At 41.1% G+C, this 19,597-nt stretch overlaps 1 protein-coding gene across 3 annotated transcripts in view; it reads left to right on the top strand.

The window, feature by feature from the left end:
* The window catches only part of LOC115479359 (solute carrier organic anion transporter family member 1B3-like), a 699,693-nt gene that overhangs the window by 94,419 nt on the left and 585,677 nt on the right, over positions 1–19,597 (top strand). For all 3 annotated transcript variants that reach the window (XM_030217247.1, XM_030217249.1, XM_030217248.1), the window contains one exon: positions 2,221–2,356. In XM_030217247.1, coding sequence (XP_030073107.1) covers positions 2,240–2,356 — 117 coding nt within the window. In that variant the 5' untranslated portion in view covers positions 2,221–2,239. The remainder of the gene's footprint in view (positions 1–2,220; positions 2,357–19,597) is intronic.

Below are 19,597 nucleotides of genomic sequence, written 5' to 3' on the forward strand. Positions count from 1 at the left end.
AAGCTGCCAATCTTTCACAATTTCCTTGAGAATGTAACAAAATATTAAACAATAGAAACCTCAAAGCCTCCCAGTGAGGAAATCCAATAATGAATAACAGTACCATTTTAAACCTGAAATGTTAGGGGGAAAAAAACACACAAAAAATTCAGGTTTTCCTGTATAGTTGATAGTGCCCAATGTTACTCAAACAGAGTACAGTATTGCTTAATAGTATGTACTTTTGCTCAATAATATGCACTTTTTATCACTAGGTACACTATTTGAGTGCACACTATTGATGATATTGCCCCCAAACAAAATGAAAAATCCCATAAATAAGGCACTATACATTTATTATAAATTTTGGCCTGCACACCTTTATTTACCACAGCTGTGTACTAAATTACTGCATACTAATTGCTTACCACTTTTGTAAAAGGGCCCTTAATTTTATGTATTCAAAACTACATGCAACCTGTTTTCTTCCTGGCTTCAGAACCATTTCTGCAGTGCTTGGATAAAAATATGTGCATTGCTGACCAATGTAGGTATTTTTATTTGTGGAAAAGTTATGTAATAATCAAAGTCCAATTTCCCCAAGTACCATATTATTTTACCTATGTTATGTTACATGGATCTTATAAGCCACAGATGGCATACTCTGGTTCACTGCGGATAACAATACTGAACTGGAGACAACATACCAGAAAGTTACAAGCTTATTTCCATATTGCATTAGGCTAAACTATTTTATAGAGTAATAAGTCATACTTCCAAAACTCGTATAAATTAATTCTGAGATAATACATATTTTGAAAAAGTTTTCAAAGATTTACCAAAAAACCCATAATTTCTTAATACACAAATCTCCAATGGTAGAAAGTTCCATATTAATACAGCTTGACAAAAAATGGGAAGAATCAAATTGCCTTTTCAGTTTAATCTGATTCACCTACAGATACCATAAAAGCATATGGTTTCAAAATCTCTCTTCTACAGAATTATGTAACAAAATTGACAAGATTGCACAGATATGATGGTGCCCCATACATAATCTTAACAATAAAACTGCACAGCTTAAATTATGCTGTTGCCATGATGGTTATCTAGTGCAATTCCCTATTGCTCTTGAGACACTAACAGGCTCATTTTTGAAAGGAAGGACGTCCATCTTTCGACATAAATCGGAAGATGGATGTCCTTCTCCCAGAGACGTCCAAATTGGTATAATCGAAACCTGATTTTGGACGTCTTCAACTGCAGTCCGTTGCAAGGATGTCCAAAGTTCAAGGGGGCGTGGTGGAGGCATAGTGAAGGTGGGACTTGGGCGTGCCTAACACTTGGACGTCTTAGACCCATAATTGAAAAAACAAGGACATCCCTGACGAACACTTGCGTTTTCACCCGGACCTGTTTTTCTTACGAATAAGGCACAAAAAGGTGCCCGAAATGACCAGATGACCACCAGAGGGAATTGGGGATGACCTCCCGATACTCCCCCAGTGGTCACTAATCCCCTCCCACCCTCAAAAAACATCTTTAAAAATATGTCGTGCCAGCCTCAGATGTCATACTCAGGTCCGTGACAGCGCATGCAGGTCCCAGGAGAAGTTTCAGTGGGTACTGCAGTGCACTTCAGACAGGCGGACCCAGGCCCATACCCCCCTTACCTGTTATATTTGTGGAGGAAACAGCGAGCTCTCCAATACCCACTGTACCCACATCTAGGTGCCCCCCTTCACCTGTAAGGGCTATGGTAGTGGTGTACAGTTGTGGGTAGTGGGTTTTAGGGGGGTTTGGGGGGCTCCGTACACAAGGTAAGGGAGCTATGTTCCTGGGAGCATTTTATGAAGTTCACTGCAGTGCCCCCTAGGGTGCCCGGTTGGCGTCCTGGCATGTCAGGGGGACCAGTGCATTACAAATGCTGGCTCCTCTCACATCCAAATGGCTAGCATTTGGACGTTTTTGACATGGACGTCTTTGGTTTCAAAAATCACCGAAAGTCAGAAACGTCTAGATCCAAGGACGTCCAAATCTAGGGACACCCAAATTTAAGGATTTGGACATCTCTGATGGTATTTTCAAAATGAAAGATGGATGTCCATCTTGTTTTGAAAATACGGGTTTCTCCGCCCCTGGATTTCACCGTTTTGCAAGGACGTCCAAATCGCAACTTGGACGTTTCTTTTGAAAATGCCCTTCTAAGTGAATACCAATTTATTCATATTTCATCAACAGTTCTTCAGTGCAAGAAATCATGAGAACAGAAGAGAACGTGAAGAATTCTAGTGATTCTTTGTCAAGTTCCACTTTGTCTTGCCATAATGACAATGTTGAAGTTCAGAAGAAATCTTCCTGCTGTGCAAACCCAAAGGTAAAAGGACAATTGATGTTACACTTTACTATGGAGCAATTTAACTTTGGTTTTTCTGTGAAAAAAAGTATTATATATGGTAGTCTGCCCAACAAGGCAGCCAGAGTTCTTTCTGGCACTCTGTGCAGGTTATTATTATTATTATTATTAGTTGCATTTGTATCCCACATTTTCCCACCTATTTGCAGGCTCCATGTGGCTTACATTATTCCGTAATGGCGATCGCCATTTCCGGGATGAGAAATACAAAGTGGTATTGCATTAAAGTTCATAAGTGACAGAGTAAATTAAGCAGTCAAGTATAGAGAATTCATTTCCGGAATGAGAAATAAAGTGGTATTGCGTTAAAATTCATTAGTGACAAGTAAATGAAGCAAAATACAAGACAGGAAAAGTCCTCTACGACGAAAAAGCACACAAAGGTGAAAGTAGAGGCTGACCAAAGACGAGTCACCACTGGAGATATGAATCCAACAGTCTTTATTGTCATACTAAAAAGAAAGACCCGACATGGGCCGTGTTTTGATGCACGCAAGCATCTACTTCAGGGGTCATACAGTGAAATCCAAAACAATGTACAGGACTGCAGCCCTGCTCTTCTCTGAAGTTTTGGACCTTACCCAAATTGCTTGTGTATTCAAAGCAAACAGACAAGCTTCTTGCAATGACTGTAGTAGCAAAAATCGTGTCGGGTCTTTCTTTTTAGTATAACAATAAAGACTGTTGGATTCATATCTCCAGTGGTGACTCGTCTTTGGTCAGCCTCTACTTTCACCTTTGTAAGTAAATGAAGCAGTCAAGTATAGAGAGTTCGGTTTTGTCCAGTTCTGGTATAAGTTTCGTTGCCTTGTATTTAGAATGGATCATTATGGTATGCCTTATTGAACAGGTTGGTTTTTAGTGATTTTCGGAAGTTTGTTAGGCTGTGCATTGTTTTTATGGCGTATGGTAGTGCATTCCATAGTTGCATGCTTATGTAGGAAAAGCTGGATGCATATGTTGATTTATATTTTAGTCCTTTGCTGCTGGGGTAGTGGAGATTCAGGAATGTGCGTGCTGACCTTTTTGTGTTCCTGGTTGGTAAGTCTGAGGTCTGACATGTAGACCGGGGCCTCGCCGTGAATGATTTTATGAACCAGGGTGCAGATTTTGAATGCAATACGTTCTTTAAGTGGGAGCCAGTGTAGTTTTTCTTTTAGGGGTTTGGCGCTTTCGTATTTTGTTTTTCCAAATATGAGTCTGGCTGTTTTGGGCAGTTTGGAGTTTCTTAATGATTTGTTCTTTGCATCCGGCATAGATTGCATTGCAGTAATCTAGTTGGCTTAGCACCATTGATTGTACCATTAAACACTAGCATACTTAGGGGTCCTTTTACCAAGCTGTGATAAGCAATAGCTAGTGCTTACCACAGCTTAAAAGGGCTTACCACAGGATATGCTCAGGCATCCTGTGGTAAGTTTGGGAAGCTTGCCAGGTGCCCTTGGCCTGGATTGGCCGCTGTCGTGGACAGGATGCTGGGCTCGATGGACCCTTGGTCTTTTCCCAGTGTGGCATTACTTATGTACTTATGTAAGTTCTGGAGTAGTGCACACACACCACGAAGTAAAAAATATATTTTTTTTCTGCGGAGGGGGCATGTCTTGGGCAGAGAGTGCAAAAGGGCCTCAAGAACTGAAGCAATGGTACAATCTTTAATGGAAAAGGACCCAACACGGGCCGTGTTTCGGCGCTCAACTGCACCTGCCTCAGGGGACTAGCAAAAAAATAAAAATATATAAACATAACATATATATAAAATCATTATACATACAGATAAAATATGTGTTCACAAATCATAAAAAGTGAATCAAAATATATCCCAATTCCAGATATATCTATTGCTGTAAAATCCCTACATATGTAAAACTATTACACACACCAAAGATTATGGGTAAAAGCAGATTCATGCACACCACAAATAAGTTGAAAGAATAAACATTTTTTATCAGAGATTATGTTTATAACCAGACTTGTGTACACCACAGATGAGTTAAAAGAGTGAAATTTTAAATCAAGATAAATCTATGTATGTATATCTGTTATAGAATAATCCTTGCATCCAAAGTTGACTTGAATTATATATTCCTCTACTTAAAAACTATTTTTAACTTCTGGTTATTTTATCTTTTTATTCAACATGTAGATCCACTTGTATCTTGCATATTTGTTCATGTTGGTTTTTTTTTTAGTATTCTCAGTGCCTTTAATGCTCTTTGCGGGCATTTTTTTTAATATACTCATCAGATCTCTTTGTGAGACAGTATATCAGATCTCTTTGTGAGACGGTATATAAAAAATAAAATGCCCGCAAAGAGCATTAAAAGCACTGAGAATACTAAAAAAAAAACAACATGAACAAATATACAAGATACAAGTGGATCTACATGTTGAATAAAAAGATAAAATAACCAGAAGTTAAAAACAGTTTTTAAGTAGGGGAATATATAATTCAAGTCAACCCTTATGAGAACATATACTCATCTATCAGATCTCTTTGTGAGACGGTATATGTTCTCATAAGGGTTGATTTGAATTATATATTCCCCTACTTAAAAACTACTTTTAACTTCTGGTTATTTTATAATTTTTTATTCAAGCAAAAAAAAAAAATAGCACAAAGGGCCTTTAAAAACAAAAGGGAACACAGTTCTTTCATTAAAATATCCTTTAATAATAGACTTTGATTGAAGAAAGACCCGACACGGGCCGTGTTTCGGTGCTACCGCACCTGCGTCAGGGGTCAAACCAATGACAAAGGAGGCTTCAACAAACTAATTTCAAAAGGCTGAGTCTTTCCAAAGGGTGGTGATATGTTCCTGCAAATGGAACGTAGTACAAAGCGTGAAAGGATATTGGTACAGTCGGCTAGAAAAAGTAAGTACTAGCTGCTTGAGAAGCGTATAATCGAAATACTTTTATAGTTGACTTGGATCGCTCACATTTTTTACATTCAAAAGGCACTTTTGGTTCACTTGGTTAGAAAAGAGTATCGCTAGGTCTATGTGTTTGCGCGGGATTCACTTTCTTATTTGCAGTACACTGTTTCTTCGAAATGACGAGTAAATATGAAAGATAATAGTGCATATATATCACATACTAGGCAAAATATTTATATTAGTGGAAATACCCGCTATCAGTAACTCATTAGGAATATGGACTATATTTACAGTATGGACATGGCATTTTCAATTTCGTTTTTAGATTCAATTTACATATTTTTTAACATTGGATCTTAAAACATTTTACTCCTAAGTGATGACATTAGTTTCAGTAAAATAATTTTGAACTCAATCACAGTATATTCGGATATCCTAAACCTTTTTTTTTTAATTCAATCACAGTATATTCGGGTATCCTAAATGTTGCGTTGAATTCAATATGGCTGGAAAATAGGTAGCAAGAAAGGGTTCGCATTTGTTTTCAAAGTACCGTTTCTTTAATATTATTGCACTGATAAGTAAACAAGGAACACCATCGTTACGTTGTTGCTTTATCTAGTTGCAGCTCGATAAGACCTATTGCAGTTCGGTAAGATGTTGGAACTTGATTTCACTCCCTCCCTTTTGGGGCTGACATAAATGTGTAACAAAACGGACATCTATCATTACTTTAGATGTAAGGATTATTCTATAACAGATATACACACATAGATTTACCCTGATTTAAAATTTCACTCTTTTAACTCATCTGTGGTGTGCACAAGTCTGTTTATAAACATAATCTCTGATAAAAAAAAAATCTTATTCTTTCAACTTATTTGTGGTGTGCACGAATCTGCTTTTACCCATAATCTTTGGTGTGTGTAATAGTTTTACATATGTAAGGATTTTACAGCAATAGATATATCTGGAATTGGGATATGTTTTGATTCATTTTTCATGGTTTGTGAACACATATTTTATCTGTATGTATAATAACTTTATATATATGTTATGTTTACGTATTTGTATTTTTATTTTTTTGCTAGACCCCTGAGGCAGGCGCAGTTGAGCACCAAAACATGGTCCATGTTGGGTACTTTTCCATTAAAGATTATACCATTGCTCCAGTTCTTGAGGCCCTTTTGTGCTTTTTTTCGTGCTACTTGACGTGGAGGGGCATAATCTAACAGAAACGCCTATCTCCATGGGCGTTTATCTCTGAGAACGGGTCCATGAAGGGGCGGACCCAAGCGTATTTTCGAAAAAATTAGACGTCCATGTTTTATTCGCCAAGTTGTGAGCTGGGCGTTTTTGCTTTTCAGCGATAATGGACAATGAAATCGCCCAGCTCAAAAACGAATAAATCCAAGGCATTTGTTCGTGGGAGGGGCCAGGAGTCGTAGTGCACTGGTCCCCCTAACATGCCAGGACACCAACCAGGCACCCTAGGGGGCACTTTTACAAAAACAGAACAAAAGGTAAAAGAGCTCCCAGGTGCATAGCACCCTTCCCTTGTGTGTAGAGCCCCCCAAATCCCCCTCAAAACCCACTGCCCACAAGTCTACACCATTACTATAGCCCTAAGGAGTGAAGGGGGGCACCTACATGTGGGTACAGTGGGTTCGGGGGGGGGGGTTGGACGACTAAGCATTAAGCAGCACAATTGTAACAGGTAGGGGGGGGATGGGCCTGGGTCCACCTGCCTGAAGTCCACTGCACCCCCTAACAACTGCTCCAGGGACCTGCATACTGCTGCCAGGGAGGTGGGTATGACATTTGAGGGTCAAAATAAAAAGTTGTGAAACATCATTTTTTGTGGTGGGAGGGGGTTTATGACCACTGGGGGAGTCAGGAGAGGTCATCCCCGATTCCCTCCAGTGGTCATCTGGTCATTTAGGGCACTTTTGGGGGCCTTATTCGTGAAAAAACAGGGTCCAGGAAAAGTGCCCTAAATTCTAGCTAAAAACGCATACTTTTGTCCCATTATCTGTGAAATGCGCCCATCTCTGTTCGGCAGATAACCACGCCCCAGTTCCGCCTTCGCCACACCTCTGACACGCCCCCATAAACTTTGTCCGCATCCGCGACGGAGTGCAGTTGAAAACGCCCAAAAATCGGCTTTCGATTATACCGCTTTATTCGTTTTTGTGAGATAAACGTCCATCTCCCGATTTAGGTCGGAACTTGGGCGTTTTTCTCGTTCGATTATAAGCTGGTTTGTGTATTTTTGGACCCTCTCTTTGATTGCTCTTGGGCAGAGAGTGGGCATGTCTGTGGTAATAAGTTTGTAACATTATTAAAAAAGGCTTGTATATAACCAGATAAAGAAACAAGAAAATAATTTTTTGCAGACCTCAGTGTGGGTCTTAGACAGATTTAAGTTTTTCCAATCTGAAATCACCCAATGTCATCACTGGTCCTTAAAAATCTTTTTTGTAAGTTATATCCAAAGTTCATATTAAGAAAAATCTTCCTTTCTTCTTTAAAGAATATAAAAATAGCAGTGTATAACTTAGCTTTTTGTGAATGTCAGATGCAGAGGGTTTCTTCAGACCGACATGAGTCATGTTTCGCTGTCAAGTGGCTGTATCAAGCATCAACCCTCCAATCTTAGTGCCACACCAAACATGCCAACCAAATGCTATTGTCGTAATAAGTAAACACAGCTACATTGTCATACGCTAACTGATTAGTGCATGATTAGCACATGAACCCTTACTGCCTACAAAATAGGTGGCGATAAGGGCTCATATGCTAATCTTTTTAAATTGTCATGCGCTAATGGCAACATTAGCATAGGCCATTACTACAAAAATAAAAGAAATTAGCCATTTTACTGCTGTGCTAAAAATGGCCTTAGCACATGGGAAAGACCCATGTAAGGGCATGCTAAGGCCACTTTTTAGTGCTGTTTTGTGATAGGGCCCCTTAATCTCTATCTCTCCCTGTCAATTGAGGGGCACAGATTGTAGAAGTCTGACTGCCACTGGTCCTACTTTCCAACTACTAGAAGTACTACTCACTTCCACTCATATCCTATCCTATTTTTGCATGCTCATAATATATTCTCTTAAAGCCATGAGAAATTGTTCCCTATTTTTGTCAAATATTACCTGAATATCTGATTTGTTTTGGCAGTCAGATTTTTACATTTCAGAGGGTAAAATGGAAGGTTTATGGTTTACTTTATATGATATACCACTTTTCCATAAGTAATAACAAAGTGGTGTACAATAAAATTCAGTTAAAAACAAGGAAAGAATGCCAAATTTAATAGGAAAGATAAAAGAAAGGAAAACCAGAAGGTGATGAATTGACCCAACAAATAAGTTATTTTCATTATATTTCTTTTCATATTGAACTATGCCAAATACAGATACTTTTTGAGATGTAGGGCCTCCTTTTACAAAGCCACACTAGCAATTCTGGCGCAGCAAATGTGATGAAACCCATTCAATTCTTATGGGCTTCATGGCAGTTGCCATGGCTTTGTAAAGGGAGCCCTAAAGGTTTTCTCTTATTTTGAGAATAAATTTGCTGCATATTTTGCCAACAAAATTAAGGAGTCCTGTTATCAAACTGCAGTAAAAAGTGGCCTTAACATATCCTTATGTGAGTCATTCCTATGCACTAAGGCCATTTTTACCACTGGGGTAAAATGGACGATTTTTCTATTTTTGTATTAATGGCCATGCACTAATTTTTCCATTAGCATGTGAACCCCTACCATCACCTGTTATGTAGGCAGTAGAGACTCATGTGCTAAACTTGCACTAATCTGTTAGTACACGGCAATGCCCACATGCTAACCAATTAGTGCAGAACACAAACACTCTCCACCACCAGAGCTGCCCCCAGCGCTAAAACATAAATTTTATTTTTTAACACATGGGTAGCGTGCGCACATCTAAAAATTATCACAGGACACCTTAGCGTACCTCACAGTAAGCCATTTTTTGCTGTGGTAAGCACATGTTAGTGCTTACCGCAGCTTTGTAAAAGGGCCCCTAAAATTCTTCACCATAATTTACAGGCAATTTCACCCACTCTTTTGTCAGTTAACAAGAATCACACAAACTTGTCCACTCCTCAAACAGACATATGGGACTCATAACCCAATAACAGAGAAGAATCTTGACAAAATCATGAGAGGCCTTTGGCAACTACCTGTTCCTGTGACCCCTGCCCATCAAAGTAACAGTAAATGACGGCAGATAAAGACCTGAACAGTCCCTCCAGTCTGCCCAACAAGATATAAAGATATGATACTTTATATGTATACCAGAGTTTGATTTGTCCCTGCCTTTCTCAGGGCACAGACTGTAAAAGTCTGCCCAGCACTGTTCCTGTACTAAAGGTTCTGAAGCTAACATCGAAGGCCCTTAAAAGTTACACTCCAACCCATCCATATCTATTCATCCACGATCAGGGCGCAGACCGTAGAAGTCTGCCTAGAACTGGTTTTACTCTCCAATTACCGACGTTGCCGCCCAAACTCCACTAAGATTCTGTAGATCCATTCCTTCTAAACAGGATTCCTTTGTGTTTATCCCACGCACGTTTGAATTCCATAACCGTTTTCATCTCCACCACCTCCCATGGGAGGGCATTCCACGTATCTACCACCCTTTCCATGAAAAAATACTTCCTGACATTACTCCTGAGTCTGCCCCCCTTCAACCTCAATTCATGTCCTCTAGTTTACCAGCTTCCCATCTCCGGAAAAGGTTCATTTGCTGATTAATACCTTTCAAATATTTGAACGTCTATATCATGTCACCCCTGTTTCTCCTTTCCTCCAAGGTATACATGTTCAGGTCGGCAACTCTCTCCTCATATGGTTTGCAATGCAAATCCCATACCATTTTTGTATCTTTTCTTTGCACCACTTCCAGTCTTTTTACATCTTTTGCAAGGTACGGCCTCCAAAACTGAACACAATACTCCAAGTAGGGTCTCACCAATGACTTGTAGAGGGGCATCAACACCTCTCTATGCAGCCTAGCATCCTTCTGGCCATGGCCGTTGCCTTGTCACATTGTATCTTCACCTTCATATCTTCAGACACCAACACCCCAAGGTCTCTCTCCTGATTCGAGCTTACTAATCTCTCACCTCCTATCCGATATCTCTCTTTTGGGTTTCTGCACCCCAAATGCATCACTCTGCACTTCTTGGCATTAACTTTTAACTATAACTCATAAAAACCACAGACACTCGTTAGTTAACCTACAATTTTCAAATGATACTACTGTGTAACATTTTTTTCTTTTTTAAATATGCAATAGTGCTCAGTGAAAAGGCCTGTCCTGCAGGTTTATGCGCATGCACCGGCATTCGGTCGGTAGTAAGCTGAAGCTGTGCAGTTCTCGCCACAGAATCAGCAGATCATTCCCCTGAAGACGCCTTTGAGCGAAACATGCCCGCATGTAGGGAACAGGAATTGAAAAGAGCTTTGGACTGCTGACAATGAATTTCTAACAAGGACGAGCTTGCAGATTGCAGCCATTTTAAGGATGGACACATTTTGAAACGGGGACTCCTGTAGGACGTATTTGCACTCATGAATACGATCACCACACCTGAAGGTAAGTAGTGTGCCCTCTTGCCCTTTTATCTCTAAAACAGATGCTAATGAAACAGGAGATTGTAACTAGCAAGTTTAAATAACGGTATATAGAGAGGGAGGTTGGAGTGCTATGATGCTATATTGGGCAATTTAACACAGTTTATACTGTGAAACAGTCCTGCAGGACAGGCCCTTTCACTGAGCACTATTGCATATTTAAAAAAGAAAAAAATGTTACACAGTAGTATCACTTGAAAATTGTAGGTTAAGTGCACTTTTTCTAGTGAAAAAGGTGCCGGTACTCAAATGCTAGGCCACCCTTCAGGGGTGGGGGTAATCACTGAGGGACCCTCCCCACAATAGCCATGCCCCATGCAACCAGTCACAGAACCTATGGCAAGGCAGAATTGGTGTGTAGAGCCTGAGCTCTTTCATTAAAACTTGGGGACCATGGGTCAATTTTAGCAGGCAATGGAAAAGGTGCCGGTACTCAGTACCCCCTCAAAAAAAGCCCTGAGGTTAACTAATGAGTGTCTGTGGTTTTTATGAGTTATAATTAACAAATATAAGAAAAACCGGACGAGAGTATATACCCCAGAGACCATCACTATTAACTTTTAACTGTCAGACCCTCAACCATTCTTCTAAATTTTGGAGATCCCTTCTCATCATTTCTACTCCCTCCGGGGTATCCACTCTATTGGCTATATTCGTGTCATCCACAAAAATGTAAACCTTTCCTTCCAAACCTTCAGCAATGTCTCTCACAAATATATTAAACAGAATAGGTTCCAGCACAGACCTCTGAGGAACTCCACTGTTCACCTTCCTTTCCTCCGAGCGGATTCCATTTACCACCACACTCTGCCACCTGTCGGTCAACCAGTTTCCTATCCAGTTCACCACTTTCGGTCCTAAGTTCAGCCCTTTCAGCTTATTCAGGAGTCTTCTGTGGGAGACTATATCAAAGGCTTTGCTGAAATCCAAGTAGATTACATCTAGCGCATATCCTTCATCCATTTCTTTGGTCACCCAGTCAAAGAAGTCAATTAGATTCGTTTGGTGGGATTTTCCTTTGGTAAAGCTATGTTGCCTTGGCTCCTGTAACCTGTTGGCTTCTACAAAGTTAACTATCCTTTCTTTCAGCAGCGACTCCATTATTTTTCCTACCACCGACATGAGACTTACCGGTCTATAGTTTCCCACTTCTTCCCTGTCTCCACTTTTGTGAAGAGGGCCCACATCTGCTCGTCTCCAATCTCAAGGAACCTCTCCCATCTCTAAAGATCTATTAAATAAATCTTTAAGAAGTCCTGCCAGGACCTCCCTGAGCTCCTTCTGTATCCTGGGATGTATCCCAACCGCTTTGTCCACCTTCAGATTGTCCAGTTGTTTATAAACTCTTTCTTCTGTAAATGTAAACTCCATTCCCAGATATTCCCTTGGCAGCTAACCACGGTCTTTCACCAGGATTTTCCTCCGTGAATACTGAAGAGAAGTCATTATTTAGCACTTTTGTTTTATCCTCCTCACTCTCCACATAACCATTCTCATTATCTTTCAGTCTTGCAATTTCATTCCTATCTTTTCTCCTTTCTCCAATATATCTGAAAAAGGTCTTGTGACCTCCCTTTACATCTTTAGCCATTTTTTCTTCCACTCACGCTTTCGCTAGCCGTATTTCCCTCTTCACTTCTTTGAGTTTAATCAGATAATCTTTTCTGTGATCCTCTCGTTGCGTTCTTTTGTATTTCTTGAACAAAGCCTATTTTGCTCTTATTGGAGAACCATATAGACTTCCTGTTTCTCTTGGTCTTGTTTAATTTTCTTGCGTAAAGATCAGTTGCCATATTTATAGCAGCCTTTAGCTTTGAACACTGATTTTCCACTTCTCCTATGCCTTCCCACTCCAACAGCTCCTTCTTCAGGTATTTCCCCATTTTATCAAAATCAGTACATCTGAAATCCAGTACTTTGAGTTTTGTGCATCCACATTCTGCCTTTGTGCGTCCACACTCCGCCTCTGCCCTTATATCAAATCCTTATATAAAGATAGTGCAACATATGAACATAAGAATTGTCATACTGGGTCAGACCAAAGGTCTATTTTGCCCTGTATATTGCTTCCAACAATACAGCTCACAACTACCTGGCAGAATCTCAAAGAGTAGAAAGATTCCATATTACTGACCCTAGGCATAAGCAGTGGCTTTCTCTGTGTCTGTCTTAATAGCACTTTATGGATTTTTCCTCCAGGAATTTGTAAAAAATCTTTTTTAAACCCAGATATGCTGCTTTTTACCATATCCCCTGGCTACAAGTTTCAAAGATTAACTATTCATCAAATGGAAAAATATTTTCTCCTATTTGTTTTAAAAGTATTACCATATAACTTCATTGAGTGTACTCTAGTTCTTGTATTCTTTGAAAGTGTAAATAATTGGTTCATGTTTACCTGTTCTATGCCACTCAGAAATTTGTAGACCTCTATCATATCCCCCCTCAGCTGTCTCTTCTCCAAACTGAAGATCCCTAACCTTGTATGAAAGGAATTGTGTTCCCTTAAGGGTCCTTGTAAGGTTCACCGAAAAGTGGCCTGAGCTGGTGTAGACACGTGTATTGGATGCGTGCAGGTTCATTTTTCAGCACACCTGCAAAAAAGACCTTTTTTTTGCCGAAAATGGACATGCCGCAAAATAAATATTGGCGTGGGTCCATTTTGGGCCTGAGACCTTACTGCCACCCATTGCCCTAGTGGTAAAGTCTCATAAGTACATAAGTATTGCCATACTGGGAAAGACCAAAGGTCCATCAAGCCCAGCATCCTGTTTCCAACAGTGGGCAATCCAGGTCACAAATACCTGGCAAGATCCCCCAAAAAGTACAAAACATTCTATACTGCTTATCCCAGAAATAGTGGATTTTCCCCAAGTCCATTTAATAATGGTCTATGGACTTTTTAAAAACTTTTTTTAAAACCTTTTTTAAACTCCGCTAAGCTAACCGCCTTTACCACATTCTCTGGCAATGAATTCCAGAGTTTAATTACACGTTGAATGAAGAAGTATTTTCTCCGATTCGTTTTAAATGTACTACATTGTAGCTTCATCGCATGCCCCCTAGTCCAAGTATTTTTGGAAAGCGTAAACAGACGTTTCACATCTACCCATTCAACTCCACTCATTATTTTATAGACCTCTATCATATCTCCTCTCAGCCACCTTTTCTCCAAGCTGAAGAGCCCTAGCCGCTTTTGTCTTTCCTCATAGGGAAGTTGTCTAACGCGTTAAATCAGCAGTGCCACACGCAAGAAATTTTCCAGGGAGCGTAGTGGGTGCGCACAGAAAATGTAATTACTGCCCAGGCCACACGGTAGCCGGGTGGTAATTCATTGACACACGTAGGATCCATCAGTGGAGTACCAAGGGGGGCTGGGGGCGGTCCGCCCCGGGTGTCCGTGGGTGGGGGGGTGCTCCGCTGACGCTGGCGGCGCTGCAGTCAGCAGCACTCATCTCCTGCAAAGTAAGCGGCGTGGCAGGCAGCCTGCCCTGCTTGTAAACGAAGTAAATCTTCTCGTCGTCGACTCGTCGGGCCTTCCCTCACTGGGTCCCAGTGAGTGAAGGCCTGACGAGTCGACAACGAGGAGATTTACTTTGTTCATTTACAAGCAGGGCACAGATGTGAGGCGTGGCCGTGGGACAACTGTGAGGGAAGGGCCTGAAGGTGATGGCAAGAAGAGAACGGTGTGGGGGGACCTTCTGGGAAGCGCCGTCGTCGGGGCTCTGAGGCAGCTGCTAGGCGTTCCCCTCGGTTTCAGATGGGAGAGGGGGGGGTTTCAGATGGGAGAGGGGGGGGGTTCAGATGGGAGAGGGGGGTTCATATGGGAGAGGGAAGGAGTTTCAGAAGGGAGAGGAAGGAAAGGAGTTTCAGATGGGAGGGGGGGGTTTCAGATGGGAGAGGGAGGAAAGGAGTTTCAGATGGGAGGGGGGGGGGGGGTCAGTGGAGCTGAAACTGGAGGCTGAAAAGGGGGGGCAGGTGGGAGATATGGGCTGGGGCTAGAACTAGGGGCAGGTGGGATAAGGGGCTGGAACTGGGGGCTGAAAAGGGGGCAGAGAGGGAGAGGGGACAGATCCTGGATGGATAGATGGATGGATGGATGGATGGATGGGGGGGAGGGAGGGCAGACCCTGAATGGATGGATGGATGGATGAATGGATGGGGGGGGGAGAGGGAGGGCAAATGGTGGATTGAAACGGGGGAGAGGGAGGACAGACTGGATGGATGGATGGATGGATGGATGGATGGATTGGGGAGGGAGAGGGAGGGCAAATGGTGGATTGAAGGGGCAGAGAGAAAGGACAGACAGTGGATGGAAGGGATAGAAAGGGCAGACATGAATGGAAGGGGGGGAGAGAGAGGTTAGACAGGGGCAGATGGTGGATGGAAGGGGCAGAGATAGAGGGCAGATGTGCATGGAAGGGGCAGGGAGACAGGGCAGACATTGGATGGAGGGAACAGCAGAGAGGGCAGACACTGGATGGCAGAGAGAGACCGAAGACAGATGCTGGATGGAAGGAAGACAGTAAAAAGAAGATGAGGAAAGCAGAAGCCAGAGACAACAAACTGTAAATAAAATATATATTTTTACTTTTTTTTTTTTTGCTTTAGGATAAAGTAGTATTGTAGCTGTGTTAATAAATGTTTATAATAGAACATGTAAATAAGGTAATCTTTTTATTGGACTAATTTTAATACATTTTGACTAACTTTCGGAGAGCAAAACCCCCTTCCTCAGGTCAGAATAGGACACTGTAACAGCACTATACTGTATTGACCTGAGGAAGAAGGTTTTGGCCTCTGACAGCTAAATGTATTAGTCCAATAAAATGGTATTATTTTATTTTCTATATTTGTTTTATTTCTATTTGTTAATTTGTAAAGTGGTGATTGGTATTTGTTAGTTTTTTTCAAATTTACATGTGCTGTCTTTATATTTTGCACAGTACTAGGGGACATTTTCTGTTTCTGTGGTGTTGCATTGCATGCAGAGTCTGGCATCTTGGGGGTTCAGTTTAATTTTTCTCTAAATAGAAAGTTTATGATTACTTATTCTATAGTGGATTAGGGTGTATCTGTGTTTGTGAAAAAGACATGGCTTTCAGTTGGCATTGACTGTGCAGGATCGAGGATCTATACTATTCTGTCTGGTTTCATTTTACAATAGGTGAATTGATGTTCTGGTGCTCACTGTAGTGTTTAAGATGCTTTCCTTTTCCTTGTGTGACTCGTAGAAATGACTGCTTATGGTATGGTAGAATTGCTGTATAGGTCCTGAGTGTTTTGTATTCTCGGTATGCCTAGTACTGGATTTTGGAGGGGGGTGTTAAAAAGTGACCGGCCCCGGGTGTCAACTACCCTAGGTACGCCACTGGGATCCATGTATGCGCCTACTCGTCTTAGTAAAAGGGTCCCTAGATCATTTTAGTCACCCTTCTTGAACCTTTTCTAATTCATCTTTATTGTTTTTGAGATCCAGTGACCAGAATTGCACAAAGGTCACACTATGGAGTAATATAATCAGAGGCATTATAATATTCTTTGCCTTATTTTCTATTTCTTTCCTAATAATTCCTAACATTCTGTTTGCTTTTTTTGGCTACTGCCGCACACTGAGCATATTTCAATGTATTGCCCATAATGACACCTAGATCTTTTTCTTAGGTGGTGAGTCCTAATGTGGAACCTAGAATCAAGTAGCTATGATTTGGATTATTGTTTCCAATGTGCCTCACTTTGCATTTGTCCACATTAAGGGCTGGAAAAATTTGGAGCTGGAAAAAAAAATCAGCATAAGTGCTGAAACCTGGTGTAAATGCTGGCGCCCAAGTTAGGTGTGCTGAGGCCATATTCTATAATTCCTCACGCAACATTTTGGAATGCCCCTGATATGTCCATGGCCATGCCTCCTTTTGAGTTACATACTAGTAGAGTTAGTCACCATGCGTTATAGAATAGCGTGCAGCCAGATGCGCATAGAAAATTTTAAAGAGTGCCAATTGTATCAATAATTGATTGTTAGCACCCAATTATTGATGTTAACTGTCTTGCTAATTAATTTGCGTGCATATATATTTAGGAATGCAATTTTGGACACTATGAATAGTATCTGGGGATAAATGTCATCTGCCATTTGGATGCTTAGTCTTCCAATTTCCTAAAGTTATCATGCATTTTGTCACTGTCTGCATGTGATTTAACACCTTTGAATTGTTTTGTGTCATCTGTAAATTTAATCACCTCAACCATTGTTCCTAAGTACATAAGTAATGTCATACTGGGAAAAGACCAAAGGTCCATCGAGCCCAGCATCCTCTCCCCGACAGCGGCCAAACCAGGTCAAAGGCACCTGGCAAGCTACCCAAACGTACAAACATTTTATACATGTTATTCCCGAAATTGTGGATTTTTCCCAAGTCCATTTAGTAGCGGTCTATGGACTTCTCCTTTAGGAAACCATCCAACCCCTTTTTAAACTCTGCCAAGCTAACCGCCTTCACTACGTTCTCTGGCAACGAATTCCAGAGTTTAATTATGCGTTGAGTGAAGAAACATTTTCTCCTATTTGTTTTAAATTTCCTACACTGTAGTTTCATCGCATGTCCCCTAGTCCTAGTATTTTTGGAAAGTGTGAACAGAGCTTCACATCCACCTGTTCCACTCAACTCATTATTTTATACACCTCTATCATGTCTCCCCTCAACTGTCTCTTCTCCAAGCTGAAAAGCCCTAGCCTCTTTAGTCTTTCTTCATAGGGAAGTTGTCCCATCCCCGCTATCATTTTCGTCACCCCCTGCGCTGCACCTTTTCCAATTCTACTATATCTTTCTTGAGATGCTGCGACCAGAATTGAACACAATACTCAAGGTGTGGTCGCACCATGGAGCGATACAACGGCATTATAACATCCTCACACCTGTTCTCCATAACTTTCCTAATAATACTCAACATTCTATTCGCTTTCCTAGGCGCAGCAGCACACTGTGCAGAAGGTTTCAGTGTATTATCAACGACGACACCCAGATCCCTTTCTTGGTCCGTAACTTCTAACATGGAACCTTGCATGACGTAGCTATAATTCGGGTTCTTTTTTCCCACATGCATCACCTTGCACTTGTTCACATTAAACTTCATCTGCCATTTAGCCGCCCAGTTGCCCAGTCTCCCAGTCCCGTAAGGTCCTTCTGTAATTTTTCACAATCTTCTCGCGAGTTAACGACTTTGAATAACTTTGTGTCATCAGCAAATTTAATTACCTCGCTGGTTACTCCCATCTCTAAATCGTTTATAAATAAATTAAAAAGCAGCGGTCCTAGCACTGACCCCTGAGGAACCCCACTAACTACCCTTCTCCATTGTGAATACTGCCCATTTAACCCCACTCTCTGTTTCCTATCCTTCAACCAGTTTTTAATCCACAATAGGACATTTCCTCCTATCCCATGACCCTCCAATTTCCTCTGTAGCCTTTCATGAGATACCTTGTCAAACACCTTCTGAAAATCCAGATACACAATGTCAACCGGCTCCCCTTTGTTCACATGTTTGTTTACTCCTTCAAAGAATTGAAGTAAATTGGTCAGACAAGATTTTCCCACACTAAAGCCGTGCTGACATGATCTCAGTAATCCATGTCCTCGGATGTGCTCTGTAATTTTGTTTTTAATAATAGCCTCTACCATTTTCCCCCACACTAAAGCCGTGCTGACATGGTCTCAGTAATCCATGTCCTCGGATGTGCTCTGTAATTTTGTTTTTAATAATAGCCTCTACCATTTTCCCCGACACTGATGTCAGACTCACTGGTCTATAATTTCCCAGATCTCCCCTGGAACCTTTTTTTTTAAATCGGCGTTACAGTGGCCACCCTCCAATCTTCCGGTACCACGCTCGATTTTAAGGATAAATTGCATATCACTAACAGTAGCTCCGCAAGCTCATTTTTCAGTTCTATTAGTACTCTAGGATGAATACCATCCGGTTCAGGAAATTTGCTACTCTTCAGTTTGCTGAACTGCCCCATTACGTCCTCCAGGTTTACCGTGAATTCAGTAAGTTTCTCTGACTCGTCCGCTTGAAACACCATATCCAGCACCGGTATCCCACTCAAATATTCCTTGGTGAAGACCGAAGCAAGCAATTATAAATATGTTAAACAGCACCAGATCCCTTGTGCTTCCTCCACTGGGAGAACTGGCCATTTAACCCTAACCTCTGTTTTCAATCTGAGTAGTTGTGCACAGAAAAGCACATTGACGATGTTCAAGTAGCATCTATTTTATTAGGAGATATCTCCTCCAAATAGTTTGTCAAAGCAGCACAATCTCTTGTACTATTATGGTATGTCACCCGCATATGAGCAGAGTAGAACAACCTGAATCAGGTGTTGATTTCCTTAACTTGGGTCAAAAGGCAAGTAGCTGTTTGCGAAGTTTAACTGTATTCTTATTAACATCAGGAAGAAATTGAATTATGTTCCTTCATATTTGACCAGAGCCCTTAGATGAGCACTTTGCATGATTTCTACTATCTGGGAGTAGCATAATACTTTCAAGACTACTGGTTGTGGATATTTAGCTTGTAGGTCGCGATTAGGAGGCATTTGGTTGGCCCGGTCTATTTCAAAGTCTTTAGCAAATTGAATTTTCAGCAAAG

Source organism: Microcaecilia unicolor, chromosome 10 (assembly GCF_901765095.1).
Source record: "Microcaecilia unicolor chromosome 10, aMicUni1.1, whole genome shotgun sequence".
Taxonomy (NCBI): domain Eukaryota; kingdom Metazoa; phylum Chordata; class Amphibia; order Gymnophiona; family Siphonopidae; genus Microcaecilia; species Microcaecilia unicolor.